Source organism: Petaurus breviceps, unplaced genomic scaffold (genome assembly GCF_028583685.1).
Source record: "Petaurus breviceps papuanus isolate PSGF00001 unplaced genomic scaffold, PetGlider_PUasm1.0 38, whole genome shotgun sequence".
Classification (NCBI taxonomy): domain Eukaryota; kingdom Metazoa; phylum Chordata; class Mammalia; order Diprotodontia; family Petauridae; genus Petaurus; species Petaurus breviceps.
The window spans coordinates 53,467,131-53,494,154 of NW_027186304.1; the positions used below are offsets into that span (position 1 = coordinate 53,467,131).

General features: G+C 38.7%; 1 protein-coding gene across 2 annotated transcripts in view; it reads right to left on the reverse strand.

Moving 5' to 3' along the window:
• LOC138170507 (ethanolaminephosphotransferase 1-like) overlaps positions 1 to 27,024 on the reverse strand; it is a 164,152-nt gene that overhangs the window by 78,824 nt on the left and 58,304 nt on the right. For both annotated transcript variants that reach the window (XM_069099893.1, XM_069099892.1), the window contains exons 2-4: positions 17,942 to 18,010; positions 15,576 to 15,684; positions 2,896 to 2,964 (exon numbers count right to left, since the gene is read on the reverse strand). In XM_069099893.1, coding sequence (XP_068955994.1) covers positions 2,896 to 2,964; positions 15,576 to 15,684; positions 17,942 to 18,010 — 247 coding nt within the window. The remainder of the gene's footprint in view (positions 1 to 2,895; positions 2,965 to 15,575; positions 15,685 to 17,941; positions 18,011 to 27,024) is intronic.

Below are 27,024 nucleotides of genomic sequence, written 5' to 3' on the forward strand. Positions count from 1 at the left end.
ATGCCCTCTTTGTCACTAAATTCAGTGGCCTCATTTCTCTTCTCATCTTCTTTGACTTCTCTTGAGTACCTGACCTGATGAATCACCACTTTCTAGATATCCCTTCTTCCCTCTGCCCTTTGTGACACTGCATTCTCTCAATTTTCTTTCCTCTCTGACAGCTTCCTTTCTCTTTTGTTGGCTCCTCATATCACCAACTTTAGTACCACCTCCCAAGTTCTGCCTTTGCCCATCTTGTCACCTTCTGCATTCTATTCTTTGTTGGTCTGATTCACTATTTGAATTACCACCTCTATAAAATGACTCCCAAATCTTTACCTCTCCTCAAACATCTTATTTCCCAATCAGTTGTACTCATTTTGGATTTCTTTAACTTCACCATGCCCACCTGATCAGGTAACTTCTCTCCACCATTGCCTTTTCAGGTTTGTATATGTATTTATTGTCTTCCCTCATTTGATGTAAGTTCCTTGAGGGCAGGGACTTTTTCATATTTGAATCCCCAGCACTTAGCACAGTGCCTGGCACACAGGAGGTGCTTAATAAATGTTTATTGCCAATTGCCTATTAATCTTTACTCTTAAATTCTTCTAAGAAATTCCATCCTACACTTACAATTATTAAATGTCTCCATTTGTATTTCCCACCAACAAATAAAAATAAATCCTTTTTTTCAGATTTGCCTCTCTCCTTAGTTTTCCTAGTCACCCCGGTTCATAATTTTGGAGTTACCTTTGATGTTTCTTTGTACCCCAACTCCAACATACAATCCTTTGTCAAGTCCTATAGATTTTACTTTTGTAATTCATTTCCTATCTATCCCTTCCTCTCAACTCTTCATGTAACCACCCTGATTCAGACCCTCATCTCTTCTCATATCTGCCTTTTGAAGCCTTGCCCTTCCTTCCCAGCTAATTCAGGCACCTGCCTTTCAATAAAGGCTCCTCCCTCTCCCATCTCCACCCCTGCCCCCCACTCACATGAAAAATGATCTCCACCTCCTCAAATTTCCCACAGCACTTTGTCTAAACCTCTCCCCATACCTACCACATTATCCCTAGGATCACAATTTTCTGTAATTATGACTTCCAGCTAACTCCCCTTCCAGCCTAACTCTCCACCCACCCTGCCCCATTTATAACCTCCTCTACTACAGTTTCTCCCATTAGCTTCCAAACCCCTTGAGCAGCTTGATCTGTGTCATCTATCTTTCTAACTCTAGCTCCCATCAAAGTACCTTTCTTACCAAAGGCACTTAATAAATGTCGACTGAACCGAATTTAATTGAACTCATTTAGCCCAATATGCACTATCCTTTAGTGGAAGTAGTATACTTATCACAACAATGCTGGTAGGGCCATCTCTAGCTAACAGTTTCATTCCATTAGGTTTGAAAGGGAAGAAGCAGCCTAAGTGGACAGACTATTAGCATTAGCCTCGCTTTAAAAAAAAAAAAGTAATTTTAGCCACCGTAGCTCCTCAGATTCCTATACTGATCAATCCCAATTCCACTCAGTTTTTGCTGGAATTGGTCACTGCTTCTGAATTAGTCTTGCCTTGAAAAAAATACTTGCCGATAATGTTCCCCAAAAAATGATATTTCCCTCAAATTTTATGGCTCAAAAAGATATTCAATTAATCTGGAAGTTTACTTACCTCATTCAGCTGATTGCTGGATTAGATATTTTACTAAGTAAGATTTGTCAATTCTTTTAATGGGCAAATTGATGCCTGATGCCTAAAGCGCCACCCTGGATGTAACTGTAATCTTTATCCATATGTGATGCTGTGAATCAAAACCTTCTCATGCTAACTCCCACAATACTTAGAACTTAGACTCTGACTTCAGATGAATTTCTCCCCAACAGCCCCCTCCACCCTGCCTTTGTAGCAAGCAGGATTCATCAAGGCCAGTAACTAAATTCCAAGCAGAGGTTGGGAACAGAACCTAATGGGGCTTACACAATAACCTCCCTACCTTGGCAAACCTATAAAGCACTTGACAGGACAGCTGCCATTGTTCAAAACATTTTTGTAAATCCTTATTTTAATTTATTCTCAGAGTTTGGGATCCATTGTTCTGCCTTAGTAGCAGAAAATCTGAATGCTCTGAGAATAAATGTGATTTTTAAACGTAGCCCCGAATTATTTGGAGCCACTTTTAACTCTGGACAAGTCATTTAACCTCTCCTAGCCTCAGTTTCCTCCTCTGCAGAATAGGGATAATAGTAGTTGAAGTACCTATCTCACAGGCTTATTATGAGAGAATGCTTTGTCAACCCTGAAACATCAGGTAAATAAGAGTTGACAATATTCTGATAAAGTGAATAATTTCAACAATATAATTTTTCCAAGTCTTACTTAATTCTGATGCTCCCCCCAGATCAGCTCAAATTTATCCCACATGTATCTTGTGCATACATAGTGGTCACATGTTGTTTCCCTCACTAGGCTGTGATTCCAGGAGGGCAGGCATTGTTTTCGCTTTTCTTTGCATCAGCATTGCTTAGCACAGCGCCTCTGAGGACATCCTCGTATTATACAGTAATAATCGTATACACACAATCACGGATATTCATTGCCACTATCCCACTGCTATAATTGTCAAAGCCACATTTCTAGTACAAAAAGTAAAGAATTTTACTTTAGAAAAGACTAATTTATATTTAGTATATTTCATTCAAGAAAGTAGGGATACGAATTATATTTGTCAATAGCTTCCCACAAAAGTGATTTTTTTCCCCCTCAAATTTATGGTTCAAAGGGGTAAGCTTTGATTCATCTGGAAGTTTTCCTACTTTGGAACACCTCATTCATCAGAACTACTGGATTAGGTATTATCAGACTAAGTAAGATTTGTCAATTCTTTAGTGAACAATTTTTTTTATACTGTACCTAAAGTATAGGCAGAAAAGGTAGAGAGAGCAGCAAACCACCACACCCAGTTCGGAATAAGCTGAGAACCTGCAAAATACAATGGAATAAACAGTAAGGTTCATATCCAAGATATTCACATATGTAACACCTTATCATATTATATTGTATGCAATAATATAATAGTATAATAGATTAATATATAATAAAAAATAAAATTATGTATTATATATTAATATATTAAATTGTTACATATTATATAATTATATTGTATGCAATAATATAATAGATTAATATATAATACATAATTTTATTTTTTATTATATATTATGTACATAATAGAACTGTTTTATTATATATTACAATATTTTAGATATTATTGTTATATTATATAATTATTTAATAGTATTAATAACCTTAACTATTATGCCCTTTAATATATTTGCTATCCACAAACTTCATACAGGTTAAATAAAATGTCAAAAGTTCAATTCATACCTATGTCCTCTTACTCCAAATCTAATGCTCTTTCCATTTCCATTTCCACTGCCTCCCACAATAACTGTTTGAATTCTTTTAAGCAGTGAGTCATAGACATTTTTGGGTATCACAAAATTCCACAGTTTGAAATAAGCCAAAAATCAAATTCCTGAGAGGTTATGGAGGGTCACATTGCTAGTTAAGGGGCAAAGAGTGATGCCTAGTCATTTAAGCAAACAAATATTGAACTAAGGGAACCTTGACAAGTTATTCATATTCACCTCACATATCTAATCCGTTGCCAAGTCTTATCATTTCTACCTTCATAGTATTTTTCTGATATGTCCCCTTCTCTCCCTTTACACAGCCACCGTCCTGATGCAGTCCTTGCCACCTTCACAATTAGTCTACTACCGTAACCTTCTGGTTGACTTTCCCACCTCAACTATCACCCCTTTCCAATCCATCCTTCTTGGAACTTAAATCCAAAGGGATTTAAATGTGGTTGATCTTTTCAGCCAACTCCCCTACTCCACCAATAAACTCCAGAGGCTTGGCGTCATCTTCAAGATCCAGTCCTTTCTAGCATTTAAAGCTGTTTGTTATCTGGCCCTTTCCTGTCTCCTTACATGTTATTCCCCTCCAAATCCTCTATGATCCAGCAATCCTGGCCTTGCTGCTCCTCGGACAGGATACCCCATGTCCCAACCCCATGCTTTTTCACTGACTGCTTCCCCATGCCTCAAATGCTGCTCCTTCTCCTGGTTTCCCAGCCTCCTTGTCTCACCTTTTGCAAAAGGCCTTTCCAAGTCCTTTCCCCACTCTACTATGGCCTTCTTTAGGAGATTACCTCCATTCACATTTTATATATCTCATATATGTTGGAGGGGGTTGGTTTTGGTTTTTTTTTATTTTCTGCATATGGTATTGTCCATTAGGATGCGAGCTCCTTGAGAGTAGCAGATGCATTTTTGCCTTTCTTTGTATGTCCATTCATTACCAGTGTGCCTGGTACATAGAAACTATTTAATAAATGCTTGTTCGTTAACTGACTGACATCTCTGTGCCTGAGACATGACTTAAAAATAGGACTAGATTAGATCCGAATTTGCCAACCCAAGCCATTCTGTGAACCGGTAAAATTATTCTGTTATTGACCACAAATAGCAGAGGGTATGTGGCCTGCAGCTCAAAAATGGAGATAAGGATCTGGGGAGAAGGAGGGAATAGGAGGGTTAGTCGAGTAGAATATTGCGATACAGAAGAGGAAGCAATTTGTTTAGTTTATAGGCTTTAGGAAGTAAATGCCTTCAGGATTATAAATTCTACAAACTAATAAGAGAAACAGAATATTGGGCCACATAATTGTAATGACCAAGCTTGGACCCAAAGAAAGGAGGAGAAAATGCATCTTCCTCCCTTTTGGGGAAGATGTCAGGCTCTAGGAGCACAAAACACTTCATATGCTATCACATTCAATTGATGTGTTGGGGTTTTTTGCCGAACTCTTTTTAATCTTTGCTACACAGGATGACTCCCTGGGGAAAACAAGGGGAAGAAATCCATTTCAAAATAAAGTTTTTTAAAACACAGCTCAATTAAAAAAACTGAATTAAAAAAAAGTTTTTCCAGCTAGTCTAAGGTCCTTGGCTCGGAAATGCTCAGCCGGATGATTTCTAAAGTCACCAGTTTTAAATAGGTCTACGATCTAATTACACACAACTTGGCCTAGGAATACTTAAGACCTAGAGATGTATTTTATAGAACTCAAATATTTTCATCAAAAAATTGATACATTTTCTTTTTCTGTTATCATTTTTTTAATATATGCCTTCCTTCTCCCCTGCTCTGGGAGTCATTTCTTTAAAACAAAGATTAAAAAAGAAAGACAGAAAAAGAACAGGAAAGCACATTTTCCTCAACCCTTCTCCACGGCTCAACTTGGTCATTATAAGTATGTAGCATTCAATTTCATTTTGGTGTTTTGTTTGATTTGCTTTGTTTGGGGGGAAAGGAGGAGAGGGGGAAGGAAAATATTTTCCAAGGCAATGTGTTCTTGTTGAGTGGACTCATCTAGGTACCAGAAAGGGCTGCAGGTATTAGTCACCTTGCTTCCCCTGGCTTGGAAGCCTGCTGCTTAAGGCTGAACATTGTACTTATATAGCCATGAATTCCCTTTGCAAAGAGCTGCCTCAGGGAGATTTCCTATAATTACTAAGTAGTCCCAAACCCCCATCAGTCTGATAATTAGCATAGACACCCAGATTATTTATGGGTAAGGGAATATGACAGAGGGACAAACAGGTTTGGCTATATTTGTACAACCTAGGCCTTTGTTTTCAGTAAAAATTATTTGTGATACTACCAAAGCTCCAACTCAATCTTTATTTTTTCCTTTCCAAAACATTGTTTGAACCTTCATATAAACAAATGAGTAACTGTATAGTAATGGAAGTAGGGGAAGTTCACAATTCACAGGGAATCAGGTTGGCTTTCACTTCTGGTGCTATCACAGCTACCTCTCATTCAGAAGAATGGGGAGCTGAGACCCTCCTTTTGTGGCACCCTACCAAGGAGATGAAATGAGAAGGGTTTCCCACAGGCCATATTTAAAAATCTGCTGATGGTACCCGCTCACTGAGAATGGAGAAGCATTGTACTGCATTAACCTGTTTGGCTTCCTGCTGATAGTAAGCACTATGTAAATGTTACTCCTACTCACTCCGACTTCTACTACGGTAAGATTATTTCTTCCTTTTCCTTCTCCTCTTTTCCTCTCTCCTCTCCTCCCCCCTCTTCCTGCTCCTCCTGTCCCTTCTGCCTCCTTCCCCTCGCTCCTCCTTCATCTTCTTATTTCAGTGATTTGTCAGTTCTTTTATAGTTTCTGATTCTATCTCTACCCTTGGTTACCCATTGCTAACTGGCAACCTAATTGCTTCACTCTCAATTCAAGTCCCATCTTCTTCAAGAAAGTTTTCCCAGTCCTTGTTCATGTCAGCACCTTCCCAATTTCTCCTGTACATACAGTTTGTTAGTACATAGTTCTCTGCATGCTGTCTCCCCCACTAGATGTGAACTCCATGAGAACGACTATCATTTGCCTTTCTTTGTGTCCCAAACACTTAGCACAGAGCCTGGCAATAGAGGCGTATTGACCTGTTTGTTGACTTGACCTACTGAAATCATATCCTTTGTTTCTGGACATTTTCAAACTCTTTTGTGGTTAATTAGGTGATGCCAGAACCACACCATACTTTTAAGGAATCATAAAGAGTCAGAAGAGATGTTAGAGGTCACCTAGCCAAAACCCTTCATTTTACAGATAAGATGATTGAGAAACATTAACTCACTGGTCTAGGTATACACATTTAATATCAGAGACAGGACTTGAATACAGGCTTCCACTGCACCACAGTGTCTCTGTACTTTTCAGATTTTGTTTTGAATGACCTGCTTGGCTATAAGCAAATCCTGGCTCCTGCCACTCCCCCTAGTTTAGCCAGTCAGTCAAAGCATTTATTAAGTTTTTACTGTGTGCTAAGCATTACACTAAATGCTGGAGATACCAATAAAAGCAACAATAAAAAATTCTCTTGCCCTTCAGAAAAATATTTTCTATCATGGAAGACAACATGTAATCAACTAAATAGATAATATATGAGTGTGTGTGTGTGTGTGCGTGCGTGCGTGTGTGCATGCATGTGGTGCAGTGAGGTGGCACAATGGAGAGAACACCAGGCCAGGAGTCAGAAGACTCATCTTCCTGACTTCAAATCCAGCCTCGGACTAGCTGTGTGACCCTAGGCAAGTCACTTAACCCTGTTTGCCTCAGTTTCCTCATCTGTAAAACAAGCTGGAGAAGAAAATGGCAAACCATTCCAATCTCCTTGCCAAGAAAACCCAAAAATGGGGTCACAAAAAGTTGGACACAACTGAACAAGAAGAACATATGTATGTATATGTGTAATCATACACAGAGTATTTCAAAAGTCTTAGTATAGTTTTAAGCTTTAGCAAGCTTAAAATTGTGCTGACTTTTAAGATACCCTGTATATAGACACATATAAACACACACATAGAGAGTAGAGGAAAGTAATCTGAAAGGGAAGGCACTAACAGCTAAGGGACCAGAAAGATCACCTATAGAAAGTAAGGTTTAAACTTTGTCTTTTTTTAATCATATATTTTTAATCAGAAAAAAAAATTGCCTTTTCTCCCTCCTATGCTAACCTCATCATTCCTAATTGAGAATGAAAAAAAAAAAAAAGAAACCAAAACCTCTGGTTACAAATATATATAGTAAAACAAAACAATTTCCACATTGGCCATGTCCAAAATAAAATATGTCTCATTCTGTATTCTGAGTCTTTCACCTCTCTATCAGGAGGTAGATAGCTCATTTCATCATCAATCCTCTAGAATCACTGTTGATCATTACGGTGATCAATGACTAATTCTTTCAAAATTGTCTGTCTTTACCATATTATTGTCATTATATAAATTCTTCTGCTCTGCTCACGTCCTTCTGCATCAGTTCATATAAGTCTTCCCAGGTTTCTCTAAAACCATCCCCTTCCTCATTTCTTACACACAACAGTATTCCATTACATTTATATACCGTAACTGTGTTAGTTGCTTCCCCTTCCTCCTTGTTTGTATAAAAGTCTGTCTACACACCCTGATTTTGTGAGATAATTTTCCCTCACTTTCTTTCCCTCTCTCCCCACCAGCCTAGTCCTCTTCTTATCAAATAGGGATTCTGCCTCAGTTTGGGGGGGGGGCTAAATACTTGAACAGAATTATAGAAGATTAGAGTTGGAAAGGGTGTTTAGCATATAGTCCAGTGGTATCAAACTCAAATGGAAACCTCCCTATGAGCTGCATACTAACTTAGAAAACTATGCGGTACTGTATTTTTATTTATTTTGTTAAGCATTTCCCAATTACATTTTAATCTAGCCAGCCCCAATTCCAATATTTATGATCTAGTCAATTCAATACTTAAATGGAATCCATAGTATAACGCACCCAATAAATGGACAAGTTCATGTCTGTTTATAAGACCTCTACCGAGAAGGAACCTACCGCCTCCCAAGGTAAGCCATTCTATTTTTGGATGGCTCTAAAGATTAAGAAATTTTTCCCAACATCAAGCCTAAATTCATCTTTTTGTACTCTCTATGTATGGCTTCTAGTTCTTTCCTCTGGGGCCACAGAGAATAAGTCTAATCCCTTTTCCACTTGATAGCAGTTCTCACTTTGTGAGAAGTTAATTTGTAATTCAGTTATTTAGAACTCAGGAATATCTTCCCATAGCAGCAGTATTATGCAGGACAGTTAGTTTCCAAGGGCAGCTTATACATCACATTCCTGTTGTGGAGATGTACCCAAAGTAGGCACACAGTGGATAGCACTGGAGAGAGGAAGACCTGATTCCAAATCATTCCTCAGTCTCTTACTAGCTATATGAGCCTGGGCAAGTCACTTAACTTCTCTAAAATTCAGATTTCTCATCTGTAAAATGGAGACAATAATAGCACCTAGTTCGCGGAGCTGCTGTGACAATAAAATGTGATATGTTTTATAAATAATATATATGTCTTATAGGTCTTACAGCATTACATGATGATATTATTATCATAATAAAGAAGAATGTTATTAATACTGCAATTTTTAACCATAGTACTATGGGAAAACTCATTGGTTTTCTAGTTTGGGACTTAGGAACACATCTCTCCCAACCATATCTCTGACAGGTTGTTGGCTGGCCAAGAGATAACAAAAGGTAAGTAGAAGATGATCAGGAGAGAAGGGCTAGCCTCTGCCCACCTCATTTACAAAGTCACAGGTACTCACAAGGCCAGGCATGACTGATTTTGAGCACTCTGCTTGGCTTTATACCCTTCTTTTGACGGGCCTGCTACTGGTCTTTAGCAACCTACCTGTCAGTTCTGCCAGCTCCCTTGTATCCCAATGATTCATTGTTGCTGACTTTTTGTTTGTTTGTTTGTTTGCTTTTTTGCTTTTTTGGAGGGGGGAAGACAGGGCAATTGGGGTTAAGTGACTTGCCCAAGGTCACATGGCTAGTTTTGTTAAGTGTCTGAAGCTGGATTTGAACTCAGTTACTCCTGACTCCAGGGCCAATACTCTATTCACTGTGCCACCTAGCCACCCTTTATTTGTTTGTTTTAAACAATAATATCTATTATGATAGTCTTTTTGCCTCTGGCTCTTCCCAAACTCTGACCACCTGATGTTTTATTTCAATCACTAAGTGTATTTGCCTACCTTTCTCTCTATCTTTTGCCCCTACATGAATTCAAACTATCTTATCACTGAACTTTTCCTGTCCCATCTCTAGGAGACAGCAAACATGAGCTTTTGGTAATGCTACTGAAAATTCGCCATGAGAAATGAGAAGTCTGAAGCGACTCATTTCCGCTCCTCCTCTTCCCCAGGTGTCCAGCATAGCTCTAGGTCGAGGCAAAGGGAAATGAGAGTAGCCATTGTGATTGTGATGCTCCCATGTTGTGGGACAGGCGGTCCCAGAAGGACAACTGCTGGGGTACATTGTGGAGATGAAAAAATGCCCCTGAAGATTGAGAATAACAATAATGATGATGGCATTAATGAATAGCAACTATGTAGCATTTTAAGGTTTACAAGGCACCTTTCATACATTATCTCATTTGAGAAGTAAGTGATATTATTATCATTCCTTTTTTTTTTTCAGATAAATAAATTTAGGGAGAGAGAAGTTAAGGTTACTTGCCCAGTGTCACATAGCTAGTAAATTTCTGAGGGAATATTTGAACTCGGGCCTTTTTTATTCTAAGTTCAGCACCCCATCTATTGTACCACCTATCTACCTCATAAAAATAGGTAGTGAGTGCTGAGGGTGATGGGAAAGGGGTTGGAGGCTTGGCAGGGATCACAGAGGGGAGGATCATTAGGACATGGCTTAGCTTCCTCCTTCTCCTCCCTCACATTCCTGAGGATGGCAAGATTGAGTTGGAGCAGGGCATGCAGGCGCAGCTAGAGTTGGTGTAGGGGGACATAGCAGTAATAGGGATTCTGTGGCCAATGAAGGTGAGATTTACTCTCCTTTTTTCTTCCTATTCTTCCTCATTTCTTTTCCCTTTCTCTCTTCCTACTGATGAGTCAGGTCTAGAAATAAAATGGTTGCTAGATGTCAAGAGAAAAGCTTTGGCCTCAGGGCTGCTTCAGGGGTGACGATTGGGGTTTTCCTTTTCCTTCTAGGGCAGGGAGCCCTAATAGAATAAGAGGTAAGAGCAATGATGGCAGGGCTTCTATTGTAGTGAGAAGGTGGCTTTCTGTTCCCTTCTCTTCCCTTCTTTGTTGCCTGTGACAAGTTTTGTGATATGTTAAGGGGCAATATTATACATGCCAGTTTCCAAGGCAGCTCACATATTCCTGTGGTGGATAAGGTACTCAAAGCAGGCACATAGGTGACACAGTGGATAGTATTGGGCTGGGGGAAGAGGGCAGGGAAAACATAGTAAAGAGTGATGCCAAGTCCTGTTCTTCCTTACCTTCTCTCTTTATACCTTCTTGCTTATTACTGAAGGCCATAGATCCCAACCCTAGTTGGTCCTGGGATATAATGAGAATTATTTATCTGATGGAAGGGCTGGGTCCCAGGCAGGGTTAGGAACAGCAGTGAAAAGTAAGAAAAGGTTAGAAAAGACCAGGGAAATCAGGGAAAAATCATGGTCTTCTGGTAGCTCCCTAGGTGGGGCAACTACACAGTTAAAGGTCCTGTTCCATATGGCTTAGTCTAGGCAGGATCGGTGTGAGGCTAACCTGGGGCACGGCACCATGGGTCTGATACCAGTTAATCTCTGGGATACTATTTTCCTCTCAATCACCCAGGTTTGCAACCCCAGCAGGCCTTGGGGGTGACAATCTATCATCCCAAATTCCAGAATTCATAACCCACAGATGGTAAGCGGGACAGAAAACTGGTCAGAAGGAGATTACTGGGGACACTTGGCTGGCAGTAGATGTATTACTGTGTTGCACTGTCCATATGACAATTTGGGTCACAGTCCCAGGACAATGAGGAGCACTACACATTAGAGCCAAAGCTTCAGGGGAGCGGGAAGCCTGGTCACAGTTCCAGAACAGAAAAGAGTGCTTGTGGTCACTCACAGACCAGAGTACAGGCCAAGAAAACAGAGACCACATCTCTTCTTAGATCATACTACTTTGGAAGAACTGAAAATGTATAGACTCCCCCCCCAGAACTAGCTCTGAAAGCAGGAGCAAAAAAAACCTAACTCTTGGAACAGTGCCCACTCCACTCTGGGAGAAGAGTCCAGTTTCAATACAAAGTTAAAAGTCAAGAAACAGACTGAAAAAATGAGCAAACAACAAAAGAACCAGACCATGCAAAGATACTGTGAAGACAAGAACAGCAAAGCACAAACTAAAAAGAGGTCAACAATGTCAAAATGGCTACATGTAAAACATCAAAGAAAAATGTGAATGGTTGTTAGGACCAAAAAGAATTCCTAGAAGAGCTCCCAAAAATTTTTGAAAATTAAATGAGAGATATAAAGGAAAAACTGGAAAAGGAAATGTGAGTGATGCAAGAGAATCATGAAAGAAGAGTTAGCAGCTTAGTAAAGGAAATACAAAAATGGGAAAAGATGTAAAAAAAATTGCTGAAGAAAACAACTCCTTAAAAAGTAAAATTGGTCAGATGGAAAAGGAGGTACAAAAGCTCACTCAAGAAAATAATTCCTTAAAAATCAGAATTGGGCAAGGAAAGAGGGATAACAAATTTGTGGTTGTTGTTCAGTCTTTTCAGTTGTGTCCCACTCTTTATGACTACATTTAGGGTTTTCTGGCAAAGATACTGAAATGGTTTGCCATTCCCTTCTCCATCTCATTTGACTAATGAGGAAACGGAGGCAAACAAGGTTACATGACTTACCCAGGGTCACAAACATAAGTGTCTGAGGATGGATTTGAGCTCACAAAGATGTCTTCCTGACCCTAGGCACTGCACTCCATCCGCTACACCACCGAGCTGAAGGGGATGGCAAATGACTGAATAAAAATTTCTAAAAATCTGATATAGATTAATAGATTCTTAAACCACCTACCGTGTTTCCCCAATAATAAGACCTATCCCGAAAATAAGCCCTCCCCATACTGTGTAAGATTCCTCTAAAATAAGCCCTCCCCCGAAAATAAGCCCTATTGAGATTGCTACTGTAGTGAAAGTGATCCCCTGCGCTACACACTACATTACGGTACCCTCTGTATGCACCGTCCCACCCCCCCCAGGGGAAATGCATGCCGCGCTCCGAGCTGCATCCAATCAGAGCTGTAGCAGTGAGTGCATCACCCTGTTCTTCCCCAGTGATTTGCTTATTGAATAAAGGTACGTTTTTTTGTTCACATTTACCTGTTTATTAAAATTGCTGTCAATGTTCATTAAAATAAGCCCTCCCCTGAAAATAAGCTCTCTGGTGTTTTTCTGTCCAAAAAAATAATAAGACAGTGTCTTATTATCGGGGAAACACGGTAATAGCACATAACTGAAAATTTTCATGTTAGGAGTAATGTAGGCACTACTCTGCAATAGAAAAGCACACAAATACATAAAAGAATAATTTTCTGCTTTGTCTAATAGAATTTTTTTTTCATCAGGCGACTTCCTGTCCGAGAAAAGGACTGGCCCAAGAAACCAGTGATAGGCCTAAAAACGTTTTAACAAGTTCTATTTCTGCCTATCTCACCCCAAATATTTGCCAGCTTTCTCTCTGCCCTATTTTAGTCTCTCCCTTCTCTTTTTTGTTTCCCTTCCTATAGTTCTCAGGTTATTAGCCCTTCTATCTCTTTTCTGTTTTCTTCCCTCTATAACAAAACTGTAATGTAGTGGGGGAAAAATACTGGAGTTAGAGTTAAAAAACCTAGGTTTGAACCCTGCTTCATGTTCTCCTTGTGACCCAGGTCCCTTTTTCTTTGTGTATAAAATCAGGGGATTTAAACTAGATTCTCTAGATGTACCTTAATCTTCAACTCAAATCCCTTTTCTATTAGTTTCTCATTCATAGGATCATAGATTTAGAGCTGAAAGAGACCTTTTGCTGTTGTCAAGTTGTTTTGGATGTGTCTAACTCTTTGTGACCCCATTTGAGATTTTCTTGGCAAAGATACTAGAGTGACTTCCCATTTCCTTCTCCAGTTCATTTTACAGATGAGGAAACTGAGGCAAACAGGGTTAAATGACTTGCCCATGCTCACACAGCTAGTAAATGTCTGAGACTGGATTCAAACTCAGGTCTTCCAAATTCTAAATCTAGTACTCTGTCTCCTGTGCTAACTAGCCACCAATGTTTAAGGTATTTTTTTGTGGCTAAAAACATTTTATATATTTAGGTGTGAGAGAAGGCATTTCTGAATCTCTTCAGCAGCTATTATTGAATAGTAGTAGGAAGAAGTTTGGTGAGATGAATGAAGATCAAAACATAGAGACAAGCTACTGAAGGCACCAGAGATACTCAACTTGAAGAAGTTAATCAGACTAGACATTTCTTCTTAAGAGGAAGAAATGACAGCTGTCCATGAGGTTGTTGTGAGGAAGGCCCTTACCATATATCTCTGCACAAATCTGAGCTGTTGGGGCGGCTAGGTGGCACAGTGAATAGAGCACCAGCCCTGGAGTCAGAAGGATCTGAGTTCAAATCTGACCTCAGATACTTAACACTTACTAGCCCCCTGTGACCTTGGGCAAGTCACTTAACCCCAATTGTCCTGCCCTCTCCCCTCCAAAAAGAAAAAAAAAAGAAAAAGAAAAAAAGAAAGAAAGAAATCTGAGTTGTTATCATCACCAAGAGGAGAACTCAGCCTTGTTGGCTCTACTCGGTCACAGAGACCAGAATGAGGATCAATGGTTGGAAACTTCCAAGAGGCAGGTTTTGGTCCAATATAAGAATAAATCTCCTAACAACTACCAATACTCAAAAGTAGAATAGGAGATGGTGGGCTCCACCTTGTTGGTGGTCTCTAGGAGACAGGTGGATTTTCAGGGAGAGTGTTTCTATCCATTGGGGCCAGTAGCTTCTGGATTCCCATCCAACTCTCTCATTCAAGAGCAGGGAGGGAGTGACTCTGGGGCTGTTTAGACTTTCTAACAGGAGACTTCCAGGGTCACGCATTTCTAACCCAGTAAAAGCAATGTGAGAAGGTTGATCAGGATTAAAAGTTAATTTTAATTATATATTACATATTAATTATAATTAATTTAATAATAAAAGTCTGAATTAGAAAATATTTCAAGAGAAATGCAATTTTGTTGCTTTCAAGTACAAACAAGAACACTTGATCTAAAGTAAAATGTGTTGCCTCATATAGGACCTTCTGAGATCTGCTTTCATGAGAACCTAAGTACTTGACACACAGAATTTTATGGAGGACCTGGAAATAGTGCAGTGTTAAAGTCCTAGAGCTTGGTTAAATTTGCCTACATCTTTATTTGTAGGGAGCAGCCAGATGGATATAGTGGATAACATGGAATGTATTGGACATGGAGGAAGGAAGACCTGTGTTCAAATTCTATCTCAGATACTAACTAGCTGTGTGGCTCTGGGTAAGTCACTTAACCTGCATCTGATTCATTCCCTCATCTGTAAAATGGGGGTGATAATGGAACCTATTTCACAGGGTTGTTTGAAGATTAAACAAGATGACATGAAAATGGCTTTAGGAACCTTAAAGTGGTATATAAATGTTAGCTTATCATGGCAGCTAGTGGTGCAGTAGACAGAGTGCTGGACTTGTAGTTAGAAAGGCCTAAATTAAAAATCAGCCTCAAACTCTTACGAGCAGTGTGACCCTAAATAAGTCACCTAACCTGTCTGCCTCAGTTTCCTTACTGGTAAAATAGGGATAATAATATCACCAATCTCCCAGTATTTCTGTAAAGATCAAATGCAATATTTGTAAAACACTTTGCAAACTTTAGAATGATATTATAATGATAGAATAAATGATATTACTCTTATTATTTTAATGAGTAAACGTCACAATAAGTTCAGACAAAACAACAGGTCGGTTTAAATTTAAATCATCAAAATAAAAAAATCGATATGAAGAGTCCAAATGACTGAGAGGTTTTTAAATACAGCTTTGATTATTCAAAAGAATTCAGATTGGATTATTTATCTAATTAGTATGCATATTATTACCTGAGGCAGTATAATCCCAGTCATAAAAACATAATACTAAATAATTGATTAAAAGCAATAAAAATCCAGAAAAGGTAAGCAAGTTAGGTGCAATCCACAGTGGCACTATCTGAAAAATACAAAAAAGACAGAAAAATCATATTTCAAATGCATAAGAATGAAAAGTAACAGTGAGTTAGATGCTAAATTAGTAATTCAGGTCTCACCCACCAAAAAGGAATAAAGGGGATGTTACATGTTACTTGGGGACATTATACATAAAATGGTAAAGATTTAATTATACCAATGAATCAATCATTAGACACCGTCAGACAGAATTATAATCAATATTCAATAAGATTGGCTTACTGAAGCAAATTCAATTACTGAAAAAAGATGCTTTTTTTTTTTTTTAACCAAAAATTCCCAAGCCCCACCTACTGGTCCATTATGTTTAATGCAGCAAAATTCTAAAATAACAACAACAAAAACTTAAAACATTTCTTCTATTCACTACACAGAATTTAAATGTTAAGACAAATTTAAAATATACTGGCTACCATAAACTTTATGAAGGGGAAAAAAATACCATCATAATGAAACCATGTGAATGCATTTCAGGACTCAAGTTCCACTGCTTTCTAAAAAATAATTTTTTTTCTCCTACCTCCTATGTTTCTTATTCATAAATCTGTAAAATGAAGGGATTTGACTAGACATTATCTAACGTTTCTTTTAGCTCTAAATTTAATAGTTCTAGAAGAAAGAGTATCCTAGTAAATGTTTAGCAGGCAGCTCTCAGGGCTAGGGAAAGGAGTACACAGGACACATTTTAAAGTTTAATCTGCGTTATTAACATTTTTCCATCACTTTCTAAGTCTAGACAATCAACAAACTAATAAACCAGGCCATAGCTTTGCTAATTTCTGAAGTGTAAATTTTCACTCTGAAAATTTAAGAATAAGAACCAGGACAACTTGGCTCCAGCACCCACTGCTTACAAGTTTGTATTGTGCTAAACTTCACTGGAAAATCAGAATGATGACTTACTGCCAACCATTTCCTTGACCTGCGCAAGGCGACAGCTTATAAAGCATGAGAAGAATTCATTTTAGAAAGAAAAATACATGAAGATGGTAATCTACCCTTCCCAGGCTCTCAAGAGAACTGAAAGCAGAAATTCAATAAACATATTTTAAGTGCCTACTATGTGCCCAGTGGAACATGTGGAGTCAACTTGGGGATCTCCAAAAGTCTGGCCACAATTTAAAATGATGAGTCACAGGAAGCTGGTAAGTCATTTTCCAAGGATGACACAAGGGAACCACATGAGAATATGGTGACAGCTACCCACCCATAATAAACTACATTGGGCCCCACAGTCAACCTTCTGGACACTTTTGGTTTAGTTAATAGCCGTGCAAACTGGGGACAGTAGTTATAACATGCAGCCTAGAACAGTGATCTCCAAGCCCATACCAATTCCTCATCTTCCTGTGAGTAACAGTAATTGTACTGTTACAGCAGTAATTACTGTAGTACATGTCTTCTAGTTTAATTAAAGTCACTTTCAATATTCTGTATTTTAGGATCACAAATAAAAAATGTTGCCAGTTTATATTCAGCCACAGGAACTAGGGTGCATAGTAATGATCGCACTGAACCTTCCTTATTGATTCCCCCTTATAACATCTTATATACAAATATTCTCAATGCGATTATAATTTTGCTGAGGACAGGGATTTGATCTCATGTTTCTAAATCCTCTTTTGTAATCCCCATTATCCACTAGTATATATAGCCCAGTTTGTGATACACATGGTAAGTAATCAATAAATATTTGACGAATATCACCTCAGAATTAAATTTCATAAAGTTCTAAGTCTTAACAGTTTTTTTAAAAGGAACCATAATGTAGTAGATGACATCCTCCCTCCATATCTTTCATAAACTAAAGAAATGCCATTTCCCTTTGAAATTTTTTTTTAATTCCTCTAATGTTTATGAAAGAATAAAAAAGATTTTAAAAAGACTATATTGATACATATAGAAAAATTAGTAAATACAGTTCTTAATGTCCCAAGTACAAGAACTGAGGAGACCAACAAGTTGAAGAACTGGAGGGAAAGTATAGCAATGGCAATAAAATATACTTCAAAGATACTATCTGTCCTAAATCCACTGGTACTTGGGATTACAATCAATCAAACCTCCTTTTACTCCACCATCTTGACAATTAATTAAACCTCAAAAGTATTTTTTTTTCTGTTTTGAGGGGGAAGGAGAACTTAGTTTGTTCTATTAGTTATTTGTTTCCAAATCAATATCTCTTTCTTTGATTTCATCAACATATGGAAATAGCTAAGAAAATAAAACTTAAAGCTTACCTTAACTATTCTGTTCCAGAGATGTTGCATAACATACACTGATAAAGGATTTGTATCTACAGCACTATACTGTGAAAAAAGGAAGAAACATCAAAATTAGTGCCACATAAAAGATTGAAATGATGAATATCTCAGAATCAATTCACTAAAATTTAACTACCTGGGGTGGCCAGGTGGCACAGTGAGTAAGAGCACCGGCCCCGGAGTCGGGAGATCCTGGATCAGTTCCAGCCTCAGATACTTAACACCCACACCAAATAACTGGCTGTGTAACCTTGTGCAAGTTATTTAACCCCAATTGCTTTAAAAAAAAATAAAATTTAACTACCTATGAAAAGCTTAGTGCAGGCAATAACAAAGACAAAAACCAAAGCAGTCTCTGCCCTCAAGGAGGAGGGTATATACAACCTGTATACAGATAGGTAAATATAAAATGATTTCATGAGGGAGAGAACCAATAACTAGAAAGATTACAAAAGGAGATACTTAAATCCACTTACTCTAAAAAAGAAAAGGAAAAAAATCCCAGTCACATAGATGAAAAATATTTTGCTTAATTATTTTGTGATGGTTTAAAAAGATGCTAAAAGAATTTACGATATAGGTGGGGTAGGTGGGAGGGAATTGATCAGTTGGTTTTCTCCCAGCCTGCTAGATGAAATCAAGGAATGTAAGGGGAGAGTCACTCATATATGTGTTAAGGTTTTAAATAAAATTAAAAGAAGTATCTATTCCTTGCCCCTTTAATAGATGTGAAGATGTTCTTCAGTCAAACAACATGATTAGAGAGCAGCTAGTCATTGAATATTGAATAGTCAAGTCCGTGGTGGTCCTTTAAAAAGCAAGACTTATTCTCTAGCATTGAGGCAGGAGGCAGTTCTCAGGAGTGTGCCCTTTGGCAGCAGAGAAGAGAGTAAGAAATAGAAAAAAGAACCCAGTTCTTGAATGGGCAGCTAGGTGACACAGTTGGATAGAGCACCGTGCCTAGAGTCAGGAAGATCTGAGTTCAAACCCGACCTCAGATACTTACTAGCTATGAGACCTTGGGCAAGTTGCTTGACCTTGTTTGCCTTAATTTCCTCATCTGTAAAATGAGCTGGAGAAGGAAATGGCAAGTCACTCCAATGCCTCTGCCAAGAAAACCCAACTGGGGTCACGAAGAGTTGGACATGACTGAACAACAACCAGCTCTTGAGAGGGAATGATTTTTGCCTTTCCTTTGGCCATCTGTGAGAAAACATTTGAGGGCAGGGGGCACAGCAGTAGGAGAATGGAGGAGGGAGGAATTTCTCTTGCAGAGCTGTTCACCTTGGAGGAGACATTACACCTTGCAAAGAATAGTCCTGGTCACTCAAGGTATGAGAGCTTAGTGACATGAGGAATAGTTCCAGCCATTGGAGAACTCTGAGCTCAGGGGGAGCAGCATGAGAACACTATGAGAAGAGAAAATCATCTGTGAAGTACTAAAGCTGTGAGGGTCCTGAGCCCTCTGTGCTCCCTGAAGATGTGCACCTCTACACCAAGGCACATTGTCGTTCATCCTTCCTTCTCGAAGAGGACCAATGACATCACAAGAGAAATGTGACTTGTATGTGAATGAGACTTAAGTGACACAGAGCTGTGCAAAGTCATCAGCCTCATGCTCTCTTCCAGAGTCATCAAAGTTAAGACAAAAGGCAGGATGCAGGGGATGACCTTGGCATCTTCAATGTCTGACCAGTCTCTAAGCACTCCACAGCACCTGCTTCATCTGCCTGCAGGGCCGTCGAAACAAATTGTTCTCATCCACCTCTTCTGGGGGAAGTCATCACATATTTGGGGAATCTGATTTAGCCTGCTTGCCAAGATGGTTTTACCAGGCTACATGTAGGTACATCCACTGTCCGCACTGCTGCTGTGTGAATCTGTAGGAAAGTGTGCCCCAGGGTGGGGGTGGGGGAAATGTTTTGTAGTTATTGTTCCTCTTCCTTAATTACAAACTTAGTTACTCTTCAGACCATAATCTCCTATCATTCCACTTCACCTTGTTCCTCACCCCTCCTACATATTCTTTGCTCTCAAAAGGGCCTCAAATCCCTCCACCCTTAAGCACCTTTTTGGCCCAGACCATTAACCTTGCTCTGACTTAACCGTCCTTCCTTTCCAGTTTCCACGATATAGTTAGCCATTTCAACTCTACACTCTCCTCTGTTCTGGAACCCCGTTGCTCCCTTGTCCTTTCAATGCTCACCTTAGCTCTGGATTGCTCCCATCATCCCCAGAGGCTGCTGACTATCAGAAGTTTCACAACTATGCTGATTGGCTGCATCATGAATTCACATTATCCAACTTCAATGGGACCCTCACTAAAGGCAGTCCTTTTATAGTTAGGTGGTGAGAGGTCAAATCCTGTCCCAGATCCTTACTAGCTGTGTATCTCTGGGCAAAGCACTGACTTCTGTGCCTCAATTTCCCCATTTGTGAGCATTGTCAAAAGGGTCAAATGAGATATTTTTAAAGCATATAGTACAATGGCTGGCACATCGTAGACTCTGCTTTCTTCCTTCATTCTTCTTTCTACCTGTCCTTTTCTACCTCCTTGGCTGGTTTATGATCCATATCATTTTCTCCTAAATGTGGATATTCCCCAAGGTATAGTCCTAAGCCTTCTTTTGTTCTCTCTCCACCTTCTCTCTCTCAGTAACCCCATCAACTCCCATGGGTTTAACCATTACCTCAATGCAGATATCTAACAGATCTCTAAAACAAACTCTAATCTTTCCTTTGTGCTTCGGGTGGCTTCACCAACTGCCTACTGGATACTTCAAACTGGATGTCCCAAGACTTCTCAAATTCACACATCCAAAACTGGACTTGGTATCTTTCTGCAAAAATCTTCCTCTCTCCTAAACTCCCCTATATTTGTCAAAGGCAACACCATCTTTCCAATCTCAGGTCTGTAACCTTAGCATTATCTTAACTCCTCATTCTTCTTCTCCGCACATATCCAATTAGTCATCAAATCATACTCTTCCTACTTCCATAACATCTCTCACATGCAGGTCCTCTCTCTACTTACACAGGTACCACAGCCTTCATTACCTCTTTCCTAGGTTAGCGCAAAAGTCTGATCTGGTCTTCCAGCTTCAATTCTCTTGCCAATTTAATACATTTTATATCCTGCTGCCAAAGTGATTTGCCTTAAGTACAGATCTAATCCTATCATTCCCTTTCTAGACAAACTCCAATGGCTTCCTATTGTCTCTAGGATAAAATATAAACTCCACTGTTTACCCTTTTAACTCCTTCACAACCTGTTCCCAACCTATATTTCTAGCCTTGGCAGACATTATTCCCTCTCCTGCACTCTGTGATTTAGGTCAGCTGGCCTTCTCATCACTCCTTGCACACAACATTCTATCTCCTGTCTTCTGGCTTTTGCAGTGGTTGTCTGCCATGCCTGGAGTGAATTCCTTCCTCAGCTTTGCTTTAGAGAATTCCTCTCTTCCCTCAAGATGTAACTCAAGCATGCCTTCTGCATGTGGCCCCTATGACCTATGACCAAGTTCCTCCTTCCCAAACTCCCATGTCTTTAATTATTTTGTGTTTATTTATATTAACTCTGAATATGCTTATATATGTACTTGTCTTCACCATTAGAAGCTCCTTGAGAGTAGCGATTGGTTCATTCCATGTATTTGTATCTCTAGCCCCTAGTACAGTGCCTAGCATACAATTGTTCTTCAGTCATTCCAGTCATATCTGACTCTTTGTGACCCTATTTGTGGTTCTTTTGGCAAAAATATTGGAGTGATTTGCCATTTCCTTCTCCAGATAATTTTATGGATGAGGAAATTGAAGCAAACAGGGTTAAGTGACTTGCCCAGGGTCACAAAGCTAGCAAGTATCTGAGGCTGGATTTGAACTCAAGTCTTCCTGACTCCAGGCCTGGCACTTTATCCACTGAGCCACCTACCTGCCCTAGCATATAGTAAACATTTGATAAATGCCAGCTGATTGATGACATCTCACTATTTTTTTTCTTTAAACTAATTGTGTCATATGGGAGACTACGACAGGTAAACAAACTAGCAAAGATTCATGAGCAATAATTTTAGGAGTATATATAGGCTCACACAGCACCTTGAACTTGTGTGAAGTGGAGGGGGAGCTTCTGGCGGGGTACCACATGGGTTATATGGATTAAGTATGCACTGTCTTGTTGAATTTTTAAAATTCTTTTATAAGATCTTACTCCCACCATTTGCTTTCTCAACTCTAGGGTAGAGATTATCACAGATAGCATATTCTCTATTTCTAGAAATGGTCCTGTACCCCATCTGTGGAACAGAAAATTCCAATATTCCCAGCTGAGGAAGAACCAGTTGGGGTTCTACCTGGAAACTGAGCTATTCTTGAAGAAGTAGGGTTCAGACTTCTCCTCCTGGAAAGCCCACATCTCCACCAGTCATCTGTCTTCTTCCTGGCATGGGTTTTGCTCCTTAAATAGCTAGATTCTGGCTTGATATCCAAAAACATATGAATCCTATCTCTCTACAACTCCTCCAGTTAAAGCAATTAGGTACCAGGAGATAGCAATGACAGGAAGAAAAAAAATGAAAATCAACACCAGGCAGTTGATGGTCACTAGAGAAAACTCCATTTGTCTAATCCAGACTGGCAGCCTGGTGGCCCCTTCACTCCTGTGGCTTTAGGCCTAATTAAGCTCAACACTCCCCAATTCAAGCTTCCCCCAGTATCAGGGATTACAGGTCAATGCCACAAAACCCGGCTCAGCTAGAATTTTAAATGATGGTTTGAAAATGTATTACAAACCTCTAGTCTTTGCTGCTAATTTCTTAATAACTGATTTCCATTTTAAATAAACTTGTCACTTTCTGAGAAATGACAGGAATTTGAATACTCTTCTTTTTTTAAATGCCTCAATTTTTACTGCAATTAATATTTTCTTTTCCCAGAGGAATCAAATTATATTCCCTTTCTGTACCATGGACCCCTCAAAAGCAGGCTTCTCAACCTACCTAAGTTAGTTAGCCAGTCAAACCAGCAATTATTCTGTGCTTACTATGTTACAGACACTGTGCTAAGATATTGGTCATAAGCACTATAAAGATATATGTAGAGCTGCTTTGTATTTTTGTAAGACCAGAGGCTCTCGACCAGTTTTGTAGGTCAAGAATTCCCTTGAAAGTATAGTCAAGTCTACAGACCCTTCCTCAGAATAATGTTTTCATATGTATAAAAATGCATAGAATTACCAATGAAACCAATTATATTGAAATGCATTTATCAAAAGAAAATTTTTTAAGAAGTTCACAGAATCTAGGTTAGATTAAGAACCCTGTAAATTAGACAAAATGTCTATAGTCATATTTATAATGCCTCATAATTATTCAGAGACACATCCTTAGCCCTAATATGAGGCTGGGGTAACTGAGACGTAGAGAGGTCATTCAGAGTTATACACCAGGAGACCCAAAATGCACATTCAGAACCCTAAAGTCTCCTAGAAGCACTTATTTCACTCAGCCAGATAATTCTGATTTTTCCTATTTTCTTTTTGCTAAGGAAAGCTTGTAACCATGGAGTCTGAATGCAGATCAAAGCATAGTATTTTCTCTTTTTTTTCTTTCTCGTGGTTTTTCCCTTTTGTTCTGATTCTTCCTTCACAACATGACTAATGCAGAAATACATTTAACATAATTGTACATGTATAAGTTATGTTAGATTGCATGCTGTCTTGGGGAAGAAGGTGGGGAGGGAGGGAGAAAAATCTGGAACTCAAAATCTTATAAAAATGAATGCTGAAAACATTTTTACATGTAATTAGAAAAAATAAAATACTGTTAAGTGTAGAAAAAAAAAGAAAATATTGTAAAAACCCTTGACCAAGTCTCCAGGCCTAATTTTTCCCCAACCGTTTACCAACCCTAAAAAGAAGTTGCTGTTCATTAGCCTTATATAAGAGAATTTCTTACTTCTGATATAATATCTATATCATAATCATATTATTCTGTGTACTGAAGAATAAAGTCAAAAGTCACTTGTTGGGGCGGCCAGGTAGCACAGCGAGTAAGAGCACCAGCTCCAGTGTCGGGATGACCTGGGGATCGAATCCTGGGCTCAGACACTTAGCACCACACCCAGAAACACCTAACCTTGAGCAAGTTACTTAATCCCAATTGCTTAGGGGCGGCCAGGTGGCTCAGCAAGTAAGAACACCGGCTCCAGCATCAGGATGACCTGGGGATCAAATCTGGGCTCAGATACTTAGCACCACACCCAGAAATAACTGGCCGTGTAACCTTGAGCAAGTTACTTAACTCCGATTGCTTTAAAAAAAAAAAAAGTCACTTGTTAGACTATTTTAAAATATTCAAATTATAATAAAGGAACAAGATAAGTATTTCTTCCATGCATCATATTCAAGAATCAGTTCATACGCATTTTAGATAGCATATGGGTCACAGCAGAGTGGATGACCTTCAAGGTCCCTTCCCAGCTTTAAAGATCTCTGATTTCTGAGCAGCCATGCTATACATGGCCCTGTGCTGACTTCTGCGAGGTATTACAGAGTATGAAGAAGAGTTGTTCCCAGTACACAAGGAGCTATTTTTAACCTAAAGGAAAGGATATTCTACAATTAACTGAATTTTTAAAAAGCCATTTCCATCTCTAATTTTAGTAGAGCATGAGATGTCTCAACTATAACTCTTACCACACTAGTCCCGTTTTTCTAACATGTATACTTAGTTCACAAACAGAAAAGAAACACACAATGTATATGACCACATGGACATTTATCTTTGGACTACAAGTGTGTAACAAAAAGAATACATAGACACACATACATATAAACAAGCATTTTTTGAAAAACAAGAATTGTCTACCATGTTTCAGGCACTGTGCTAAATGCTTTATAAATAACCTCTCCTTTGGGGGCAGCTAAGTGGTGCAGTAAATAGAGTACCGGTCCTGGAGTCAGGAGGACCTGAGTTCAAATCTGATCTTAACACTTACTAGCTGAGTGACCTTGGCCAAGTCACTTAACCCCAACTGCCCTGTCTTCCTCCTTCCAAAAAAAATTTATCTCCTTTGATCTCTAATAACAACCCTGAGAGGTAGATGCTAATTATTATTCTCAGTTTACAGCTGTGAAAATTGAGGCAGACATCGTTTAAATGACTTGGCCAGGGTCACACATCTAGTAAGTGTCTGAGACCAGATTTGAACTCAGGTAGCCACCTAACGCAGCATACATTTTTTCCCCTCTCTGCACCAGAACCGTCTGACGACAAAGTCACAAAAGTAGAACAAAGGAATAGCTTTGGTTACTTCTACAGCACCATCCAAATCTGCAGAGTATACAAAAACAAACTGATTGGTTCAGCTATTTCCCTGGAGAAGGGTTTCATCAGTTCAATATCCCTCTAGGACAGCTGAGGACCCTCACTTAAAGCATCGTAAACTGCACTCCCAAGTGAGACGAATTGCTAAGGCTATATTCATTTCTCCACCACAAGGGAAACTATTAAAGAATCTTATCTAGACATTCCTTTTCAGCCTGACTCAGACAATATTGAAATGTTATTAAAAATGTTTAAATTCTTTATAGTGAAGTTCTGGCATTAGTTTGACAACCCAATAGCAGCTTTATTTTTAATTAACTTTTTTTCAATCAAGCATATATTTTTTATCTTTTCCACTTTTTTCAATTAAAAAAAAGAAAAAGGAAAAACAAAACACTTGTAACAAATATGGATAGTAAAGCAAAACAATTCCCGTATTGGACATGTCCAAAAATGTGTATCTCATTCTGCATATTTGGTCCATCACCTCTGTCTCAGGAGGTGGGTAGAATTCTTCATTATTGGTCCTCTGAAATTCTGGTTGATCATTGCATTGATCATAATTTTTAACTTTTTCAAAACTGTTTTTACAATGTTGTTGTCATTGTATAAATTAGAGGTTCCCAAATTTATGTGGCCTACCACCCCATTTTAAAAGAAAAAATTACTCAGTGCCACCCTGGAAATCTACTTTCTTTAACTCTTTAACAGTTTTTTTTTCATTTGTATCATTTCTAAGAACTATAATTTTTTTAATGACACATCTTAAATTTAATACTTTATTATAAATTTGTGGGGTTATTCCTGCATTGAAGTTTTGATGATGAAATATTGCATCATGTAACCACATGTCATATCGTAAACAAGTCATCACATGCACGTATTCCTGCCGATGCATGCTGGACTTTCCCACAACACGCGACACAATGTGCACCATGTTCACCTGCCAATACTTGTTTGTTAAGACCTGTTGGCAGACTTGTTAAGACAGCAATACAGTTATAACTTGTATTCTGTGTGTTTATTTGGAAAATACAACTTTAACTCTATTCCACAACAGATAAAACATAAGAACAATTTTTCAAAGTTTTCTTATCCTCTCTTCTTTCCTTATGCTTCCACCCCCTCTTATTCAACACCCCCAAATTGCACCCAAGGCTACTACCACCCCCGCCATCATTCCAGCACCCCCTCAGGGGGGAAGTATCACCCAATTTGGGAACCTCTGAATTGTTCTGGTTCTGCTCACTTCTTTCTGAATCAATTAATACAAATCTTCCCAGTTTCCTCTAAAAACATCTCTTTCATCATTTCTTACCTTACATTCATGTATCATATTTATTCAGTCACTCTCCACTTGAAGACATTCTCTTAATTTTCAATTCTTTGCCACTTCAAAAAGAATTGCTATAAATATTTTATAGGACCTTTTAAAATATTTTATAGCACCTTTCCCTCTTTCTTTGATCTCACTGGCCTAGTCATGATATGGCTGGGTGGAAGGATATACACAGTTTAATCATTTTGGGGCATAGTTCTAAATTGCTTTCCAAAATGGCTACAGTGCCAATTACAATTAAATGTGATTACTAAATTATATCATATGAAAAATAAAATCAATATAGCACCAGAGATAATTAGAGGATTTTTAAACATAATTTTACAAGCATTTAGGGTTTTTTCTCTTTTTTTACAAGTAATAACTTTGACCTATGCCTTTTTTTTTTTTTTTTT